Genomic DNA, 19,612 nt, shown 5'->3' with positions numbered 1-19,612 from the left:
CTTTAGTGAAAAATTGGACAAGTAAATTTACATTTTAACCGTTATTATGATTTCCCACCATACTAAAAAGAAAACAAAGCATGTCCCAGTTGAAAACATTCAACACTATGCATTACATTGGACTACTCTGTTGTTTCCGTGAATATTCAAATGCATATATGCACGGTGTACACTGGTTTTGCTATATTTGCATGGGGTGCCATTTTACGTTTGGGCACATATTTATTATTTTTCTTGTTCAAAATTGCACATGCAGTCTCACTGGGCAGTTAACAATACTTGTATTCCAACCCCTCAAAGAGCAAATTCCCAAAAACTTGTTTTAGTTCAGAAGTAAAATCACATAAAGAATGCTAAAAGATACAGGTAATGGGGCTTTAGTAATTAATGGAATATAAATGAGCCATCCAGCACGCTTAGAAGTGTGAAGAGAACCCTATGAGAATGTCTGACATTTTCTCATGATAACATAATTTTCAAAATAAAGTGAGTGAAATAAAAAACCAATGTTTTAGCTTTTTTCAAACATGTAAATTATACTGGGCAAGTGGTTTTCCAATTCGGGCAAGTGAACTGAACCCCCCACTTGCCCGAAGGGCAAGTGGATAAAAAATAAGTGTCTTTCCCTGGCATGTTCCAACCGATTGTATTCAAAGCTGGTACAAGGACATTGACCAATGTCATACAGATGCACGTCAATTTGTTTTGTGATACGATCCAATATGGCCGCCAGGCGGCCATTTTATTACGATTTTTTCATGTACAGAGCCATTACTCAGGCATGTTTCGACCGATTTTATTCAGAGTTGGTACAAGGACATTGACCAATGTCATAGATATGCACATCAATTTGTTTTGTGATACGATCCAATATGGCCGCCAGGCGGCCATTTTGTTACGATTTTTTCATGTACAGAGCCATTACTCAGGCATGTTTTGACCGATTTTATTCAGAGTTGGTGCAAGGACATTGACCAATGTCATAGATATGCATGTCAATTTGTTTTGTGATACAATCCAATATGGCCGCCAGGCGGCCATTTTTTACAATTTTTTCATGTACAGAGCCATTACTCAGGCATGTTTTGACCGATTTTATTCAGAGTTGGTACAAGGACATGGACCAATGTCATAAATATGCATGTCAATTTGTTTTGTGATACGATCCAATATGGCCGCCAGGCGGCCATTTTATTATGATTTTTTCATGTACAGAGCCATAACTCTGGCACGTTTCAACCGATTTTATTCAAAGTTGGTACAAGCTTATTGACAAATGTCATAGCTGTGCACGGCAATTTGTTTTGTGATATGATCCATAATGGCCGCTGTGCAGCCATTTTATTACGATTTTTCATGTACAGAGCCATAACTCAGGCATATCTCAACCGATTTTATTCAAAATTGGTACAAGGACATTGATCTATGTCATACATATGCACGTCAATTTGTTTTGTGATACGATCCAATATGGCCGCCAGGCGGCCATTTTATTACGATTTTTTCATGTACAGAGCCATTTCTCAGGCATATCCGCATGTTTTGACCAATTTTATTCAAAGTTGGTACAAGGACATCGACCAATGTCATAGCTATGCACATCAATTTGTTTTGTGATGCGATCCAATATGGCCGCTGTGCGGCCATTTTGTTACGATTTTTTTCATGTCCTGAACCATAACTCAGACATGTATCAAGCAAATTCATTCAAAAGTATTTTTATCACAGACCTAATGAAGAGGACTCTATCCTCTGTGAGGACCTGTAATCAAAATACCGATTAACAAGTGGGGACTGTGTCATCAACGATGACTTGTTAAGGAATTTTTTTGTCATTTTTGGTCAAAATTTGACTTACATTGTATGTAATTCTTGTACTGTATAAACCCTATCAATTCACCCAGAAAAAAATAATTAATATGATTTTAAATAATTGAATTAATTAGGAAATCATGAAAGCCAAAATAATTTTAGTGTAGAATTATCAGAAAGTTCAACTTTTTTTGACAGTGGAGGATTAAAACATATAAAGGCAACTTTCCTGATCCCAACTTTGATATATTCTGAACCACCATTTATGTTATCTAAAAGAAATTGCTCATAATAGTTTGTCATGATAGAGTGGTCAAATAAATAGAGATGGAGAAAGTTCTAATTCCATTTATGGTTGACTTGGTAAGGATAAAATAAGATTACCTTTTGAGGAAAAAAATAGAGTGGTCAATTAAAAGAGTGGTCAAAGTGATAGGGTTTTTATGGTAAAGCTGGGCTGTAAGATTCCTCATGTGCTATTTATAGCAATTATGCAATCTGTGTAAACAGTGCATTGAAAGTGTAACATGATTCCTTATAATGCTTTTGATGACCTTGAACTTCTTACGTTTCAAACATTTGTCTCTTCAGTGTGCTTTCTCTGAGTACGTACAGTCTCAACTTATTCAACAGAACTTACTTACAATGTTAATTTGAAAGTTAAAGTGTGCTAGGTTAATAGGATGAAAATACTGATATTAAAAGATAATCAGCTCAAGATATGCTGTTTTTTTATGACGTAAATCTTGATTGAAGCAAGTCTTGTTTACTTTACATGTAATTAGAATGTAATTAACTCTCGTTTATTTGATTTTATAGACTAATATAGTCTGATGAAATATGCAAATCTGTATTTTTACAGAATTTTTTTCCATTTTTTGTCAGGCCATCCTGAAATGAGCTATCAAAGATATCCACCTTCTTCATCAATACATGTGTCACAAAAGGTTATTCTCTACATAATACAGCAGAGCTCTGTCAACTGTTGAGTCGCTTGTTTTTTCAAAACCGCTGGTCAGACAGCTTTAATATTTGGTTTACATGTCCCTAGGATGACCTAAGTGAGATAATTTCATACAGTCAGGATATACTTAATTTTGTATCCATGTCTATAGTAGCTTCAGGGACTTTGGCCCTATGTTTTTGGTTGATTTTGCAGTATTGTTTTTTTCAGAAACATACGAAATTTGTCTAAGTTTTAAGAAACAATTAATTTCTCTAGATGAGGACTATTCAAGCTCATTGTATCCTCGCATTAAATTTACTGATTTTCTGTAATACAGTTATTTATGTGGTTTACGGAAATCTTTGTGACAGCTTCAGATAAAAAAATTGAATTAGACGACAACATTTCATTTATGTCAGGAAATCATAGCACGTACGTCTTGTACCGGTGAACTCTACAGAATTTTCTGATATCAAAGATGCTTGCTATTTACAATGATACTCATACTTAACGAGATTTCCTGTCAAAATTCCCGGAAATCATCAAGAAAATCTAAGAATTACTTCACGTAATTATGACTACACGTAGAAGTGTCGTTTGATGACGTTCCGAACGTCAGTGCCACATGTACGCGACGTCTTGTATAACTGACAAAGACACTACATGTACTGATTGAACGTAATTACGTGTAACAAACTTCTATTTTAATCGCAGTCCGAACATTCAGTGTTGCTGTCATGCTGTTGATTTGCATCGCGAGCTCAACCTTGCGTGTTGCAGTTCATTTTAATCGTGGTCTCAACGTCCCAGATTGCTGTCAATTTGCATCGCGGTCCAGAATCATGCAATTCGCAGTGTTACAATGAAGGCAATTGGATACAAGGTTGATGTGTTGATAGTTTATTCTTGTGCATGCAACCGACACTGGTGATAATAGCATTATAGAAAGCTTTGTTTTCGTAAAAATGTGTGGCTAATAAAATTTGTCTGTGGCTAATAAAATTTGAAACTATTCGCCACAGTGGCTAACAGCTTTCCAAACCCAGCGCTAACACAGGCCTCCGATATTTTGTTAGAAAAAACTGCACAAAGTTGTTTGATGAGAAGAACTATCAGTATCAGATTCATGTGAGAAACATGGAAAGTGCAGTTTCTTGCTCAAAGAGCCAAGAAATAGACAATGTCAGGTCTCTTACTGACCATTTCACTCTAACCATTAAACTGCAGTAATTCTATTTCTTGTTTATCATGCATTCAGGATAAATTGCCATTTTTCCCTTTTTTGTAATCTCATTTGTAAAGGATTGGTCACTGAGGTACAAGACTGCCATGTTAAGAACATTTCCCTTGGAAAGGCTCATGGTGCTATTCTTACGAGCAGTGGCGATGTCTACACCTTTGGAATCAATAATAAAGGTCAATGTGGCAGAGATTTTGGTTTGCCACCTCAGAAAGAAGGTGAGTATAGTGACTGTCATTATGGAGAGTGTTCTAAAAAGAGTCATTCCAACTACAACCATTAAAGCAACACGTAGAGTGCGGGAACACACCAGGATCATGGCATAGATAATTTTATCAAGGAGGCAGTTGAACCAGTACTCTTTGTCTTCTAACGATCTTTATTACCTTCAGTTTACTTTTTACCAGCCTGACTTTTACTTTTGTATGTGTTCACTTTTATTTGTCAGCTTTTACCCTGAAGAAGGCAACTTATATGTTGCCGAAACGTCGGTATATTTTAATAAAGATCGTTAGAAGATAAAGAGTATTGGTTGAATTGCCTCCTTTATTGTCATTATGGCTTCTACATCCATGGCCAGAAGTCAAGATTTTTTCATTTTAGACATTTTTACATTTTAGTTGTGCATGTTTGACATATTAGGTCAAAGCTAATGGCCCAGAAATATCAAATGTGTAGGCCTATATCATTTAGGGTCTGACTATAGCTCAAACTCTAAAATGTCAAACGTGCAAACCTATCGTGAAATATGCCGACCTAACGTGTATGACCTAATGTGTCTAAAAGTCTAACGTGTATGTCATTTTAAGTTCACACCATGGTCTATTCCATCATGCCAATTGTGCAGACCTATTATGTAACATACCCCCTAATGTATCAGATCCATACACGATAGGTGGGCATATAACACAATAGGTGTGCACAATTGGCATGATGGAATTTGACCTATATGTGAGACCCTAAAATGATAAACATGTTAGACATTTTAGACATGTTAGATCTGTACACACTAGGACAGCACATTACAAGATAGGTTTACACGATTGGCATGATAGAATTTGACTTTGGTGAGAACCTAAAATGACACACATGCTGGACATTTTAGACACATTAGGTCCGCACGTGTTAGGTTAGCATGTAAAATGTTAGGTTTGCACAATTGACATGATAGACTTTGACCTATTGTGTCTAAAATGTTTAAAGTGTATATCATTTTAGGTCTCAAGATAAGTCAAATTCTATCACGCCAATCGTGTAAACCTATTGTGTAACGTGCCGACCAAACTTGTATGGACCTCAGGTGTCTAAAATGTCTGATGTATATATCATTTTAGGTCCTCAATATAAGTAAACTTCTATCATGCCAATCGTTCAGAACTATTATGTTACATACTACCCACCTAATGTGTTAGCTCGGTACACGTTAGGTCAGTATATTACATGATAGGTGTACACGATTGGCATTATAGAATTTGACTGCAATTGAGAACCTCAAATGACATACATCTTTGACATTTTAGACACATTAGATCCGAAAACATAGGTCTGCATATTACACAATAGGTTGAGCTATGTGAGAGGTTTGAAATCGGCAGTCTGCGCCCCCAAACTGCGCTAGCGCATTTCAATTTGCGCTATCAAACTGCGCTCCCATTCTGCGCTATCAAACTGCGCTCCCATTCTGCGCTATCAATCTGCGCCCCTGTTTTGCGCTCTCTATTTCTCCGAACCATATGTGCTGTGAAAATGACCCAACTAGCAAAAGAACGTACTACATCGATTATTATTTTACTATTTCCTTCATTTGATTTTTTGATATGACATCGGATCGAGACATGGAGCTACAGGCGCATTTAGGGAGCTGCATTTAGGACCCTGGTAGCGAGTCCTGTATCATTGATGGCTGCCAGAACTACGTGGAGATAGAGTTGACCTTTCAAAATTCTGCCTTCTCGACATACACCTACGTACTTTTTTGACTTTCCAAACATGTAAACTACATGTATGAGTGTGATAGAAACGACACAACCACTTTACTTAAAGGGCCATTATTTGTAACTTTTGACCATTTTTTACCTCGGAAAATTCCATGTTGGAGGCTCATATTTGTTGCAAAATGTTGTTTTACGAAGAAACAAACATGATTAGTGATGTTATAGCCAAATAAAACTGCTAATTTTTGTTCAAACGTGTTGCCCTTCCGAATTTGTTTGTTGACGTCTGGCATGCTCAGCGTGCTGGGGAGAACGCAGATATGGTGACGCCGCGATCACAAAACAACATTGCGTCGTGGATTGCCAGACATCTGGCTACGCAACGTGCTCGGACAATGGACTACGACGTAAGTGCCGGGCATAAGTAATGAATATTTATTTTGAAATTGCTGTAAATGGCTCGCGCAGGTGCAGAAGAATTCCTACATTGCAATCCGCGTGTCAACAGAGTTTGTATTTCTGTCCGGACAAAAATTGAAATTTTCGTTGTAAAATCACATGTTATTTAGTTGTAGGGCACGTAATGTTTCCGAATAATATGCGATTCTCTGTTATTTGACAGGCTATTCAACATGAGCCAGTGATCATTTCAATCAAAACTAACGGAAAAATCGCAAGAAGATACAGCAAATGGAACTTTAACCACGTATCCATGGTTTGAAACAGTCCCGACATTTACGTCCCTTGGACTGGCACTGTCGCTCTACAAACCCTCGCCCCGTCCGGCTCATTCATTGACTTGGATGTGATGCATTGTGGATGAAAATTCAATTTTATGAAATATAAATATTGTAGAATCAGTAGACAGTCCCCTGAAAATCAAATAGGTGTGTACATACAGGTTCAGTAAGGTTGGACTTTCACTCGGCCACTAGCTGACAGGTACACAATCGATGTGATTGTGAGTGCACTGAACAGCTAGGAGGTAAGTGTTGTCATGCTGAACTGTGGGCCACGGTTAGCGGTTTTCAATGTTAAAACTCGTTAAAGTGCAAATATGTGCATAAAACTAGCCGTTAAGGGATGACCGGTCGATGAAAATATGAAAACTTTCCATGCAATATGCAATATTCACACTGCACGGCTTCATCAACTGTCCCCGTACTCAAGGAAGATGACACGCGTATTTTATTCAACATATTCGGTCATCTATTCGGTAATGACGTAGTGCACGATCTCCTTCAAATGTTTTACTAGCCAAGCCTTTTTGAATGAGCTTACTGTTCTGACTGAGGATTTAAAATAATTCGAACTAAATTTAACTTATTCCAACTTAAAGTCGACCGTACATCGGTAGATCCTGCATGTAAACTTTCCATGCAATATGCAATATTCACACTGACACGGCTTCATCAACTGTCCCCGTACTCAAGGAAGATGACACGCGTATTTTATTCAACATATTCGGTCATCTATTCGGTAATGACGTAGCGCACGATCTCCTTCAATGTTTTACTAGCCAAGCCTTTTAGAATGAGCTTACTGTTCTGACTGAGAATTTAAAATAAGTTCGAACTAAATTTAACTTATTCCAACTTAAAGTCGACCATACATCGGTAGATCCTGCATGTACGCTTGGCTGACGGATATAGATCGGAGCACGGGGGGGGGGTTAGCCCTATATACCGGAAGGAAGTAAACCAGTTCAAGTGACCTGAAAATGTACTTCCAGACGCTTACAAGACGCTTGCGACACTTGATCTTGACCAACATGCCACGATTGTCGTTGCTCGATAATTCGGTCCTACATTCTCTCCAAAACAAAACGAAAACTGCCAGGACTTTCTTTTGGGGAAAAGTGTTTGGTCACATCGTACCGGGAAATTCCTGAAATATTACTAAAATGGCAAACCATCAGCTAAAATCGGTACAAGAACAGATATATCGGGGGTAAATAAAGTTTGAAAAAATAACAAGAGTCAATCTCTCCCGTCGTAAAGGGTGACAGGTTTGCAGTGCGGTGCAAAAGCTATTAATTATAAGAAAATACAACAAACATTTTATGTTGTCAAGAGTTACATGTGTTTGTTTCATCTTGGGGTAGGAAAACTACAACAGACGTCCTGTTTGCACAGATGTCCGCGCTGATGCTAACGTAAACATAATTTTGTATCCACTTGTGCCATTCCATGTTGCAGGGTTGCGTCGCCAGCCCTGCCACTCAGTCTGCTGTGCAGTTTGACTCGGGGAAATAGTCGCCGTCGACTAGCAGCAACATCTAACCATGGGGATACTAACATAATTTTAGTCAGAACTTGACTTTGAGCTTTAAACTACTTGATCACTTCCCGACCTCCTTATACGAGAAAGAAAATCATCAAATTTTTACTATAGTACTTTACATATCTTTTGTGTCAGATCCACTGTCCACAGAATGTATGTCGTGATTGTACCGGGAATAGATTCGATCTTACGTTACTCATAACCAGTCATCCTGACAATCCTGACATTCGCCGAAGTTTTTAAAAATACATTACGAAAATACTGAAAAGTTTTCTAATATTAGAAAAATAGTGTTGCAAAGTGTTGGCAATGGCATGATGGTGGGAGGCAACCGACAGCTATAAAGTTACAAGTAAATACAAATATACTTCGACACTAATATGTCCTTCAATCTGGTGGCATGGCTGGCAGCTTTATCAATCTGTGGCAAAGTGCCACGGATTTATATCGCGTTAGTTTCGTAAATGTCGCAGCTACAAAACTAAAGTTACAACATTCCATAGATAGCGCAGAATGGGAGCGCAGTTTGATAGCGCAGAATAGGAGCGCAGATTGATAGTGCAAATTGAAATGCACTAGCGCAGTTTAGGGGCGCAGACTGCTGATTTCAGACCTCTCACGTACCTGATAGGTTTGCCCGATTAGCAAGAACCTAACGTGTCTGAAACGTCCAACATGCATATGTGTATATCAGTTTTGGGCTCAAGTTAAATTCTATCAGGTAAGGTGTTGACCAAACATGTACAGACCGAACCTGTCTAAAATGTCTAATGTGTTTATCATTTTAGGTTCTCAGCAGCAGTCAAATTCTGTCATGCCAATCGTGCAAACCTGTTGTGTAAGGTTCCGACCAAACATGTATGGATCTAACCTGTTGAAAATGCCTTACTTGTTTTATAGATTGTGTTTATAGATTGGGTCCCGTTTGTCCGTCCGTCCGTCCGTCCGTCAGCAGCTATTTATCTGTCACCTTTGAGCCAATTTTTTTCAAACTGTGTGCAAGGATAAAGTACTGTGGTGTATATATGCACGTCAATTTATTTCACGATAGATCCAATATGGCCGCCAGGGGGCCATTTTGTTGCAAATTTTTCATATTTTTGAACCATAACACAACTATCCCTGAACTGATTTTGTTCAGTGTTGGTACACAAATAAAGTACTATGGCATATATATGCACGTCAATTTGTTCCGCAGTGTGATCCAATATGGTCACTGGGTGGCCATATTGGATCATATATTTCCCAACAGTAACAAATTCACCCCTCTTTCCAGTAATGAAGCTGCCAAGCATACAATTCAATCACTGTAATTCAAACACCATAATCCAGCGGGGATTTTGTCATCAGCGATGACTTGTCATTTTAGGTTCTCAGCAACAGTCAAATTCCAGTGTACTCCCCAGGCCATTTAACAGGATCGGCCCCGATCCTTAATTTTTTTCCCCAATCCTTTATTTTTTTGCCCGATCGTTTATTTTTCATGCAGATCCTGTTTCATGTCCGCTGATACTCTTTAAATGTGGCTGAAGACCTATTGTTTCTCGGCGGCGATTTTGTCACTTTTATTTCAGCGAGCATATCAAGTGTGAAACGGTTCTAATGTGGCGATAACATGATGTGCCAGATGATTAAAAGGTTAATTCCATCGCCAAAATGTGTGAAATGGTTAGACTGTTCTCCTTTCATGTCGATGCTTTAGGTGTTTGACACACAGTGAGGCCAGGGTTATCGGCTGCAAAGCACCCAGAGTCGCGCTTGTCTGTGAGGAGAATAAATGGGCCGGTCGTAGTGCAAATGAACATCGGCTAAGATGGATGAAACTTAAATTAAAAAAACATGAAATGTGTTATGCTGCCGATCGTACAGACAACGGCCATTTTATACAACGAACATGGAGTATACTGAATAAAAGGCTCAGTGTTGCATCTTTGCCAGCGGGCACTCAGTCAAAGCTATAGGCAAGTGGTTGAACTGCCGTTGCCACCAATGTCTAGCACTGGTAAGGATCTGAAGGTCAGGAAAAGTGATTTCGATCAGAAGTGGCTGAAATCGTACGATTGGTTGAGACAAAAATCAGATGCAAAAATGTATGGTACTGCCGCGTGTTCAGATCACTGTGTGTCCGAGTTAGCCATTTCGAGATCTGTGTACGTCAACATGACGTTGAAGCCACGTGTGTCACCTCGTGTCACGCATTCGTAACTTGCATGGATTCGTTCGATTGACTTTGAGAAACAATTGCACTTGATCCAGTTTCAAAACCCATGACCCGTTTTACAATATTCAAGGCACCATGAAATGAAATAAAAAAGGAACTGCATGAGCTAAAATAATCATTCGTATGATCATCTGAATACAGCAGCTATGTACGTACAGTTAGGTTCAAAGGTCGCGTGTGTTCAAGTGTGCTCCACACAATCACCGGACGGTGACACAATGCATGGCCGACGCCGCGCAGTTATCGAAGTTTGGTACGTTTGTCGAAGTAGAAGTCGATGCAATTTCAAATTTTGTTCTTGAAAATATGTGGTATTAATATTTTTGGGCTTCTCTTTATTATGAATTGAGTTTTCAAATCAACATATTTCTCTGCGCAGCAGGCACGCTCTGCTGACGCGGTATTGTAAGTGCAATATTCAGTCCCTTAATCTTGTCCGTGTAACTGTTTTGTCATGGACGTTTAAAAAAGACGTCCATGGTGTTAGAAATCTGGCTACAGACAAACATGTAGTGAGTAACAGAGGATCACATAAAACGTGTGATTTTGAATGTTATTCTGGAGACAACTGGAAGACCTTGAATGAAAATATGGATGTAATATATGAAGTGCTTAAAGTGCATAAAAGATATTGTAGGATTTTTAGCTCACATTTGGTTATACCAATGTGAGTTTATCGTATAAGCTGAAGTCGATGGCGTCTGTATGTATGTATGTATGTATGTGTGTATGTATGTATGTATGTACGTACAGTATGTAACCGCTGCACATTTCAGCTTGGTATTTGGTGTGTGGATGCATCCTGGGCTATAGATGGGATTTTGTTCAAATGAAGTCTGCATTGCCAAAATTATGCAAATGAGCTTACAAAATGTGAAAATGGTCAAGAATTAATAACTCAAGAACTGCTTTTGTTTCAAAAAGCTTTTGTTTCAAACCCACGGCATGAATAAATTAAAATGATGACAACGGCTCAATATTACGATTGGTTGAAACACAATAGAACATGGGGGTAGTACGCAGAATACCTCCATGAGAAAAATAAGTCACTGGGTAATTCTTTCAAATGTCTAAATGAGCGAGATCATGTTGTCGATACTGTGCTGGTATTTCGTGGCGCCAGCATTGTCAGAGTCCAAACAAAGAAACGTCAGCTTGATCACTCGCTTCCCAGAACGCTAATGTATTTTGAGCGTGAAATATTACTATTCTGTGCGCCAATTTGGAAGATTATGACACAGCTGTGCCGGGCCCGACATCTACTCTATCAGTGTCAACTCAACCTTTTACTCCAGACAACTTTACCCCACAAACTGGGAATATACTAAATTTACCTTTAAAAATTCAACTGTGTATCGTATGGAAAAGATTTTACCGGGGCCACGGGGCAAATGGTGATAAAACAAACAAACCCCAACAGAAACAGTGGAATGATCATTAGTGTGCAAGGTCACTGTGTTATATGTCACGATAAAAATTTCTAGCTTTGAAATTTCTAGACGGTACAAAAGACGGGGCAGAATAAGAAAAGATTACGACCAATGTGTAACTGCCGATGCCACAGCTGACTCTATAACTTTCAGGGGCGTACATTGGTATAGAACGTAATGTTGATATCAAGGTAGTTCTGCGTCCAGTGATAAACACCCAATATACCACAGCTGTTGATTTGAGCTGCTGCCTTCGATCGAAAATCTTCAACACAAAGACATAATATCAATAATTTTGCGAGATTATAAGAGCCCGCTGTCTTTTTGCCCAATAGCTGCAATCATGATCATGATTATTATGATAGAAGCAATTGACTGCCGAACACCTTGCTCTTCTTATACACAATGCGTAAAAATGGGTTATTCCTGTTGAGAAATACGACAGCAAATATCGCAATGTGAATTTCTTTCTATCTTCCTCGCAATGATTTTTTCACCCGAGTCTATCTTATCATGGCCACTGGACCATTTCTGACGATTTTTACTAACAAAGAATCAGTTCCACTCATGGTGGGAACACATTGCAAAGACGTTCACAAAATTTTCATCACAAGAAAGATTACCGTAATCCCTGTTTCAAAGATGTAGGAAATGTATAATGGGTTGTTTATCGTGAAAAATCCCGAGCTGCAGCCGCTAAATACAAAATGCTTTTTGAACAACTTCCCGACAACTCTACAAGCACATTCTGGTGATCACCTGACGGTTGTAACTGTACATGTGCTGCCGCCAATGGAGAATCAAAAGACAAAAAATATAGAAAAAATATCGATATCCAAGCAATGTAAAAAACAGTAATTTTGATAGGGTCAATTTATTGTATATTATTAAAAATGCCCAGGCCACTCGGAACAGTGTTACAGTAAGATTATGATCTCAGTTGTTCGAATACTACACTCACACTGTAGTGTAAAAATTGGAACTCAGATCGTTATATACTGCTTCCGCAAAGCGAACCCGCTTAGACTAAAGACGGTAAAATTACCATACATGTAATTATTGTTGCTAGTTTCTGTAAATTTTGCCGACTATTCGTTAGTAGTTGTCAAATTTCTTGCGTTTGTCTGAAAACTATTTCAGGGAATGACGTAAGTTTCAAGACACCTGAGTGCAAACGCAATATCGATATTGGGAAAGTAAAGTCAGTTACAGACAATCGAGGAAGAACAGAAGGGTCTATTAATCAGCGAATTAAATGAATCCTAGGTTACTATGAAAGTAAAAAAGGTAAAGTTGCGCCCTGGTCCGGAAAGAAAAGTTGATAAAGATTTCAAACACACGTCAGATAATATTAGAGCAATTTAGTCAAAAAACAAGCTCAGAAAAACGTATAGAGAAGAACGACATCACGGCGATCTTCAGACCTTTCATCATGTTTCAGTCTGAACGGTCAACATTTGATGCTATAATTTATGTCAAGTGTCTCTTTTTGGACAACTCCAACAGAGATGAATGGATCGCGATTTAGTTTCATTGCCTCGACCCGACCGCCGGGAAATAATGGAGCTCATGGGCACCTGTATAATCGTCGCATGAACGTATCCAATGGCCGGCCACTGCATTGGCCTTTGACCGTGCATTGCCAGCAAACAACGGTTTTGGACGTCACGAGAGCAATTTTTCGCCGTCTGTGAGCGGTTGAGTGATTTGGGTAGGCCATGGAGCTACTACTTTGGTAGCTCCAAGTGTAGGAATAGATCGGAATCGAGTTGATTTCAGCTGAAAGTAGTTAGAAAAGTAGTTCTTCGTGCTCGATCGAAAATGAGTCCTCATGTCGCCGGTTTTGTCCATGTAACCGTTGGTCGAGTATTTTGCTCAGTATATAGTAAGAATCGTTTATTCATTGTTGACATCGTAATCGATCCGATGTACACAACAAATGTTTGATTGTTTGCACCTTTGCACGTTCCCTCGTGATTGGCAGCTGTTTGAACACTTTCATCTATTGTTCTTTGGACGCTTCGGACACAGCATCGAAGCAGTTTTGGCATCAAAAAGTAACTTAAAATAGAAAAAATGAGAGAATTTCGCCGACAAGGTGATTCCATAAGTATTCACAAAACGTAATATGTTGGAACAGTGCTTTAATTTACACCATGGTGCTTGAAAGATCCAGATTTCCAGGAGCATTCGTTGACACTGCTACCATGTGCCACTCATGTTGGATTATGAATGCCTAGGGAGATAGAGGGTATTTCTAGGCTCCCCCTGCCTTTAAGGGTCTCAAGATAATTCAAATTCTGTCATGTCAATGGTGCAAATCTATCGTTTAGCGTGCCGATCAAACGTGTACGGACCTAACCCTGTCTAAAATGTCTAACGTGTTTATCATTTTAGGGTCTCAAGATAATTCAAATTCTATCATGCCAGGTTTAAACCTATCATGTAACGGGCCGACCAAATGTTTATGGACCTAACGTATCTAAAATGTCTAAAGTGTATCATTTTAGGGTCTTTAGCTAAATTCTATCATGCCCTAACGTGTCTAAAATGTCTAATGTGCAAACTTTTACTGTGTATAGTCATGCACATTTGTCATACACATTTGGGTTGTATAGTGAAAAGTCGCATACAACATAGCACGTTAGTTTCAAAAATGTATTTCATGCATTTTCACCAACTACTGGCCGTAGCTCGGCATCTAGAGGCTGATTCTTTGATAACATAACATGTAGATGAAGGCAGCAGGAAAAATTGTATCGTTATGGTATCTATATTGCAAATGAAGGCAACGAGCAAATCTGTAGTATTGTTTTGGTATCTCTATCACAGATGAAGGCAGTGGGAAAAATCAAGGTATGATTCTGTTTCTATATTGTGGTGGTACACAACTAACTGACAGAAGTCAGTTAAAATTGCACATACATATCAGACATGTCAGTTCCAAAGGTAGTTTCATTTTCATTGCCACAGTATATGAGGGTTTAATACTAGCCAATTGAGTCACATTGTTAGCTGATATGGTATTGATATCATTCAATATAAAAGGTGGAACTTTGGCAGCTGGCATGGCAACAGGAGGAAACGATGAAGAGAATGATGAAGATGAAGCTGATGGTGATGAGAGTGAAGGGATATGTTCTCATGGTTCACATAAATGGAAAACTGAACAATGCATGGTCTGCACAGTTTGTGGTGAATGTACAGGATATGGTGCTAGCTGTATCAGCAGTGGTGGCCCTAACAGGGTACCAGGAATGTAAGTGCAGTCCATATTGCCCTAACAGAGTCCAAGGAATGTAAGTGTAGTCCATATTGCCCTAACTGGGTCCCAGGAGTGTAAGTATAGTTCATATTGCCCTAACAGGGGTACCAGGAATATAAGTGTAGTCCATATTGCCCTAATAGGGTACCAGGAATGTAAGTGTAGTCCATATTGCCCTAACAGGGTCCCAGGAGTGTAAGTGTACTCAATATTACTCTAACAGGGTCCCAGGAATGAAAGTGTAGTCCACATTGCCCTAACAGAGTCCAAGGAATGTAAGTGTAGTCCATATTGCCCTAACAGAGTCCAAGGAATGTAAGTGTAATCCATATTGCCCTAACTGGGTCCCAGGAGTGTAAGTGTAGTTCATATTGCCCTAACAGGGTACCAGGAATATATGTGTAGTCCATATTGCCCTAATAGGGTACCAGGAATGTAAGTGTAGTCCATATTGCCCTAACAGGGTCCCAGGAGTTTAAGTGTACTCAATATTACTCTAACAGGGTCCCAGGAATGAAAGTGTAGTCCACATTGCCCTAACAGAGTCCAAGGAATGTAAGTGTAGTCCATATTGCCCTAACAGAGTCCAAGGAATGTAAGTGTAATCCATATTGCCCTAACTGGGTCCCAGGAGTGTAAGTGTAGTTCATATTGCCCTAATAGGGTACGAGGAATATAAGTGTAGTCCATATTGCCCTAACAGGGTACTAGGAATGTAAGTGTAGTCCATATTGCCCTAACAGGGTCCCGGGAGTGTAAGTGTACTCAATATTGCTCTAACAGGGTCCCAGGAATGAAAGTGTTGTCCACATTGCCCTAACAGAGTCCAAGGAATGTAAGTGTAGTCCATATTGCCCTAACTGGGTCCCAGGAATGTAAGTGTGTAATCCATATTGCCCTAACTGGGTCCCAGGAGTGTAAGTGTAGTTCATATTGCCCTAACAGGGTCCTAGTCTGGTTCCCTGACCCATTTTCCCCAGTAGAGGGCGTGGGGAAAAATAGGGTCAGGTACCGGGTAGCCATCGTGAACAGAATTTTGTTCAAGATGGCGGAGGTTAGTCACTGACAGAACATGCTACAACAAATATGGCTGCTACCATGAAAACGCCGGTCAAAATTCGACTGGATCAGAATTATGTTCGAACACTGGTATGCGAACCAAATGTGCCAAAACATTGGCACACAAGACGGGAAACATAAACTGAAAGGATTAATCCAGAAGTACGGGGAAATTGAGTTGATTGAAGGCTGGCTGTGATATCGCAGCAGTACTTGTGGGGTGTATCGAACGCGCTAGGGTCATTGAGGTCATCGCCGACTGTGGCGAGACCCCAATGATCCGAGCACGTGCGATACACCCCACAAGTACTGCTGCGATATCACAGCTAATTGAAAGCAAACTTTGTTGGAATGTGAACGACGATTGATTTCGATGGATAGAATGGAGTCCAAATTTAGTGAAAAATGCCAGGCATCATGTCGACGTTCTAAAAGTATCAAGAGGTGTGCTAAAATCACAGTGACTAAATCATGGAGGTAAAAAGTCTTTCTTTCTACTTCCACGGCTTTATGGTACAAACAAAAAGTTGGTGTCAAGTGAGCCTGAAAGTGCGAAACCCAAGAAACATGAGAAAAAGTTACAAGTGTTACTTTCATCCAATCACAGCTTGTTTTATTTTAACCTAATAGCGTCCATGTTTACATTTGCCGGTACCTGACCCTATATTTCCCCACGCCCTCTACCGGGGAAAATGGGTCAGGGAACCAGACTAACAGGGTCCCAGGAATGAAAGTGTAGTCCCATAGTTCATCAAATCTAATGTGTTAAGAAGTGACACAGGTGTGTACATTATAACACAAATGGATAGGCGTAACTTCTTGATATTTGTATTGATTTTGCTGTGCAATAAATGGTAGAGTGGCACCTTATCACATTACATGTATATATGACAGCCTGTGTATGGGAATGCATGTATATATAGGGATATGAGCTTATTGTTCTTCCCAAAATTTGTTACAAAATATGTGACAAATCTGTAGAGAGACTGATATTAACAACTTTTTTCAAGAAATTAGACCTAATAAATTTTAAACAACAGAGGGGAGTGGAATCCTTTTGAAATCTGCAAGAGGTGCTGTTATAGGGCTTCATTGTGTTGCTTTCAGCATCAAGAAATTCATAACATTGAAAATTATTTCAGGTTGTGTGGGTGTGGGACTGGTGAGTCAGGTTGTTCCAAATGTGGTTGTTGTAAATCATGTGGTGGTGAATCTCAAGACAAAGAATTCTCAGGTGGTTGGCTAGAAGCTCTAGCAAGACATGGTGAGCTCATTCCATTGGACCTCATCGCAAAGAAACACATTGAAGATAGATTGAGACATCAACTGAAAAGAAGGGTTGCAAAAGCTAAGGGTAAGAACTCAGCTTTATTTTATATTGAGCTCTTTTCCACCAGCTTTATCCATTATTATCAGCTCAACTTGGTCAATATCAGTGTAAGATGATATTTCCAGTAGAATCTAATTTAACCAATTCAACGTAGCAATCTAATTAGATACTGTGGAATACTTTATTTTCACTTGGAAGTTATTTTCGCTATTTTTTTCTGGCCTCTTTTTAGTCCCCATGGACACTGTCCAGGGGGACCTATACATTTGGTCATGTCCGTGCGTGCGTGCATGCGTCTGTCCGTCTGTTCACGCAGATATCTCAGAGACGCCTGGAGCGATTTCATTCAAACTTGGTACAAGGATTATTACCTATGCCATACATATGCACATTGATTTGTTTTACGATTCAATCCAATATGGCCGGCTGGCAGCCATTTTTAGGGTTTCGAGACCATGGATCCGAAACCCTCTAGTAATCGTTCTGTTTTTTATTATTGTACTTGGGCCTCAGCCCAAGTACATTTGTTTTCATTCCGTGGGAAAAAACTCTGTAAGGTATAACCATTTCTGGCTGAGACCAGGGAGGGCAAAATGTCTTGGCTTCATCTTTCTTGGCATAATAAATGGCGTAATGATGTTAACTGAATGGAAGTGCTGCTCTCGGCCAGTCTTGAATAAGTGAGATGTGAATATTAATGCTTCTCTATCTGAGTTTTTGCCACAAAATCTTCTGAATATAATCAAAATGTGCATCGAAATGCAACAATTAATGCACCCTCCGTTTCCTAGGCGATGGCACGACCCTTGCTACACCCACTGGACGAGCCAAAGTGGGAGGGGTAATTTCAGTTTGGTTGAACAGGAGGGCTCGAGACCAGAATTTAACATTTAAACTTGAAACATGTTTAATCGCTGACAAGATGTGGACTAGTGTTAATCAAAGTGAAAGTTTGAAAAGGAAAGGTTTTATATCCCGGACACAATGAAAACATTACGACTGGAAACTGTACCCCCAGTTGAGAATAGTAATGCCCACAGCGATGGAGAACACTTATCCTTGAGCTGAGAAAACCAGACCATCATTTCGAAATAGAGCTGCAGATTCGAGAAGCTCGTTCAAAATAGCTAGGTACACCCCATAAAGGGGTGGTTTCGAGTTTTGAGGGCAAATTTCGCCTCCTTCATATAGAAATCGTACGTTTGTTTTTCCAGGAGAACACACCATTTGACACAAAATTTGCATGTAAAGGGGTCGCCAGTAAGTACGTGGTCAAATCTGGCATAAGAAACAATATGAAATGTTGGGTAAAGCCAGTCCAAAATAAACTGATTTGAACTTTTGTGTTTTGTAATTTATACCACTGCAGTAACATTACCTTTTTTTGACAACATCACACAATGTAATACGTTTTGAAACTGAATACTCCGACGTATTCTGTGTCTCCTTTGCTAAAAAATACGGTATGCCGATTACCATGTAAGGAGATGATGACGTCAAGACAGATTTGTAGTGCGTTTGGTCCTGGATGGTGCACGAAGTTTTGTCGAGGTAGCTTGTGTATTTATTTCCTAAATGGGAGAGATTAGGGTCGATCTAAACGAAGGCCGAAGAATGTTATGATACTCTAAGCGAGCTGAACTCTAACGCGAATGGTTGGATAATTTGGAGGATGTCTAGAACCGGGGTCTAGAATGATGTCGTCCCATTAAGATTATTTGGCGGTCAGTATTGAATTTCAACTGCGTCACAAGTTTGCGAAATGAGTATTCCGTCGAACGGTCAACGAACGATGTTTTAGAAATCTGGAGACATGGCACATCGCATTTTTATTTTAGTATTTTATATTTTACAAAAGATTTAAGAAGCAATGATTTTGTCGAAAATTCTGAAAAAAATATAGGAAGATTTGATCGCGAACACATTTTCACTTGGGGTCAACTAGCCCTGCGTACAATGCTGTGTGTTCCGCTACAGCTATAGCCCCGCTCACCACAGCCCTGCAAAGACCCGTACGTAGGTTCGGTGACTTCAAATCCATTTTGGGACTTCACGTAAAAAGCCAAATTACTGCCGAAATTCAGCGTTCTTG

The 19,612-nt window shown here is 39.4% G+C and overlaps 1 protein-coding gene across 3 annotated transcripts in view; it reads left to right on the top strand.

The window, feature by feature from the left end:
• LOC139130331 (E3 ubiquitin-protein ligase MYCBP2-like) overlaps positions 1–19,612 on the top strand; it is a 688,708-nt gene that overhangs the window by 231,009 nt on the left and 438,087 nt on the right. For all 3 annotated transcript variants that reach the window (XM_070696083.1, XM_070696082.1, XM_070696081.1), the window contains exons 14-16: positions 4,061–4,216; positions 14,915–15,125; positions 17,333–17,544. In XM_070696083.1, coding sequence (XP_070552184.1) covers positions 4,061–4,216; positions 14,915–15,125; positions 17,333–17,544 — 579 coding nt within the window. The remainder of the gene's footprint in view (positions 1–4,060; positions 4,217–14,914; positions 15,126–17,332; positions 17,545–19,612) is intronic.

The sequence above is a fragment of the Ptychodera flava genome, chromosome 4 (assembly GCF_041260155.1).
Source record: "Ptychodera flava strain L36383 chromosome 4, AS_Pfla_20210202, whole genome shotgun sequence".
Taxonomy (NCBI): domain Eukaryota; kingdom Metazoa; phylum Hemichordata; class Enteropneusta; family Ptychoderidae; genus Ptychodera; species Ptychodera flava.
This window is presented reverse-complemented; position numbering and strand designations above follow the sequence as displayed.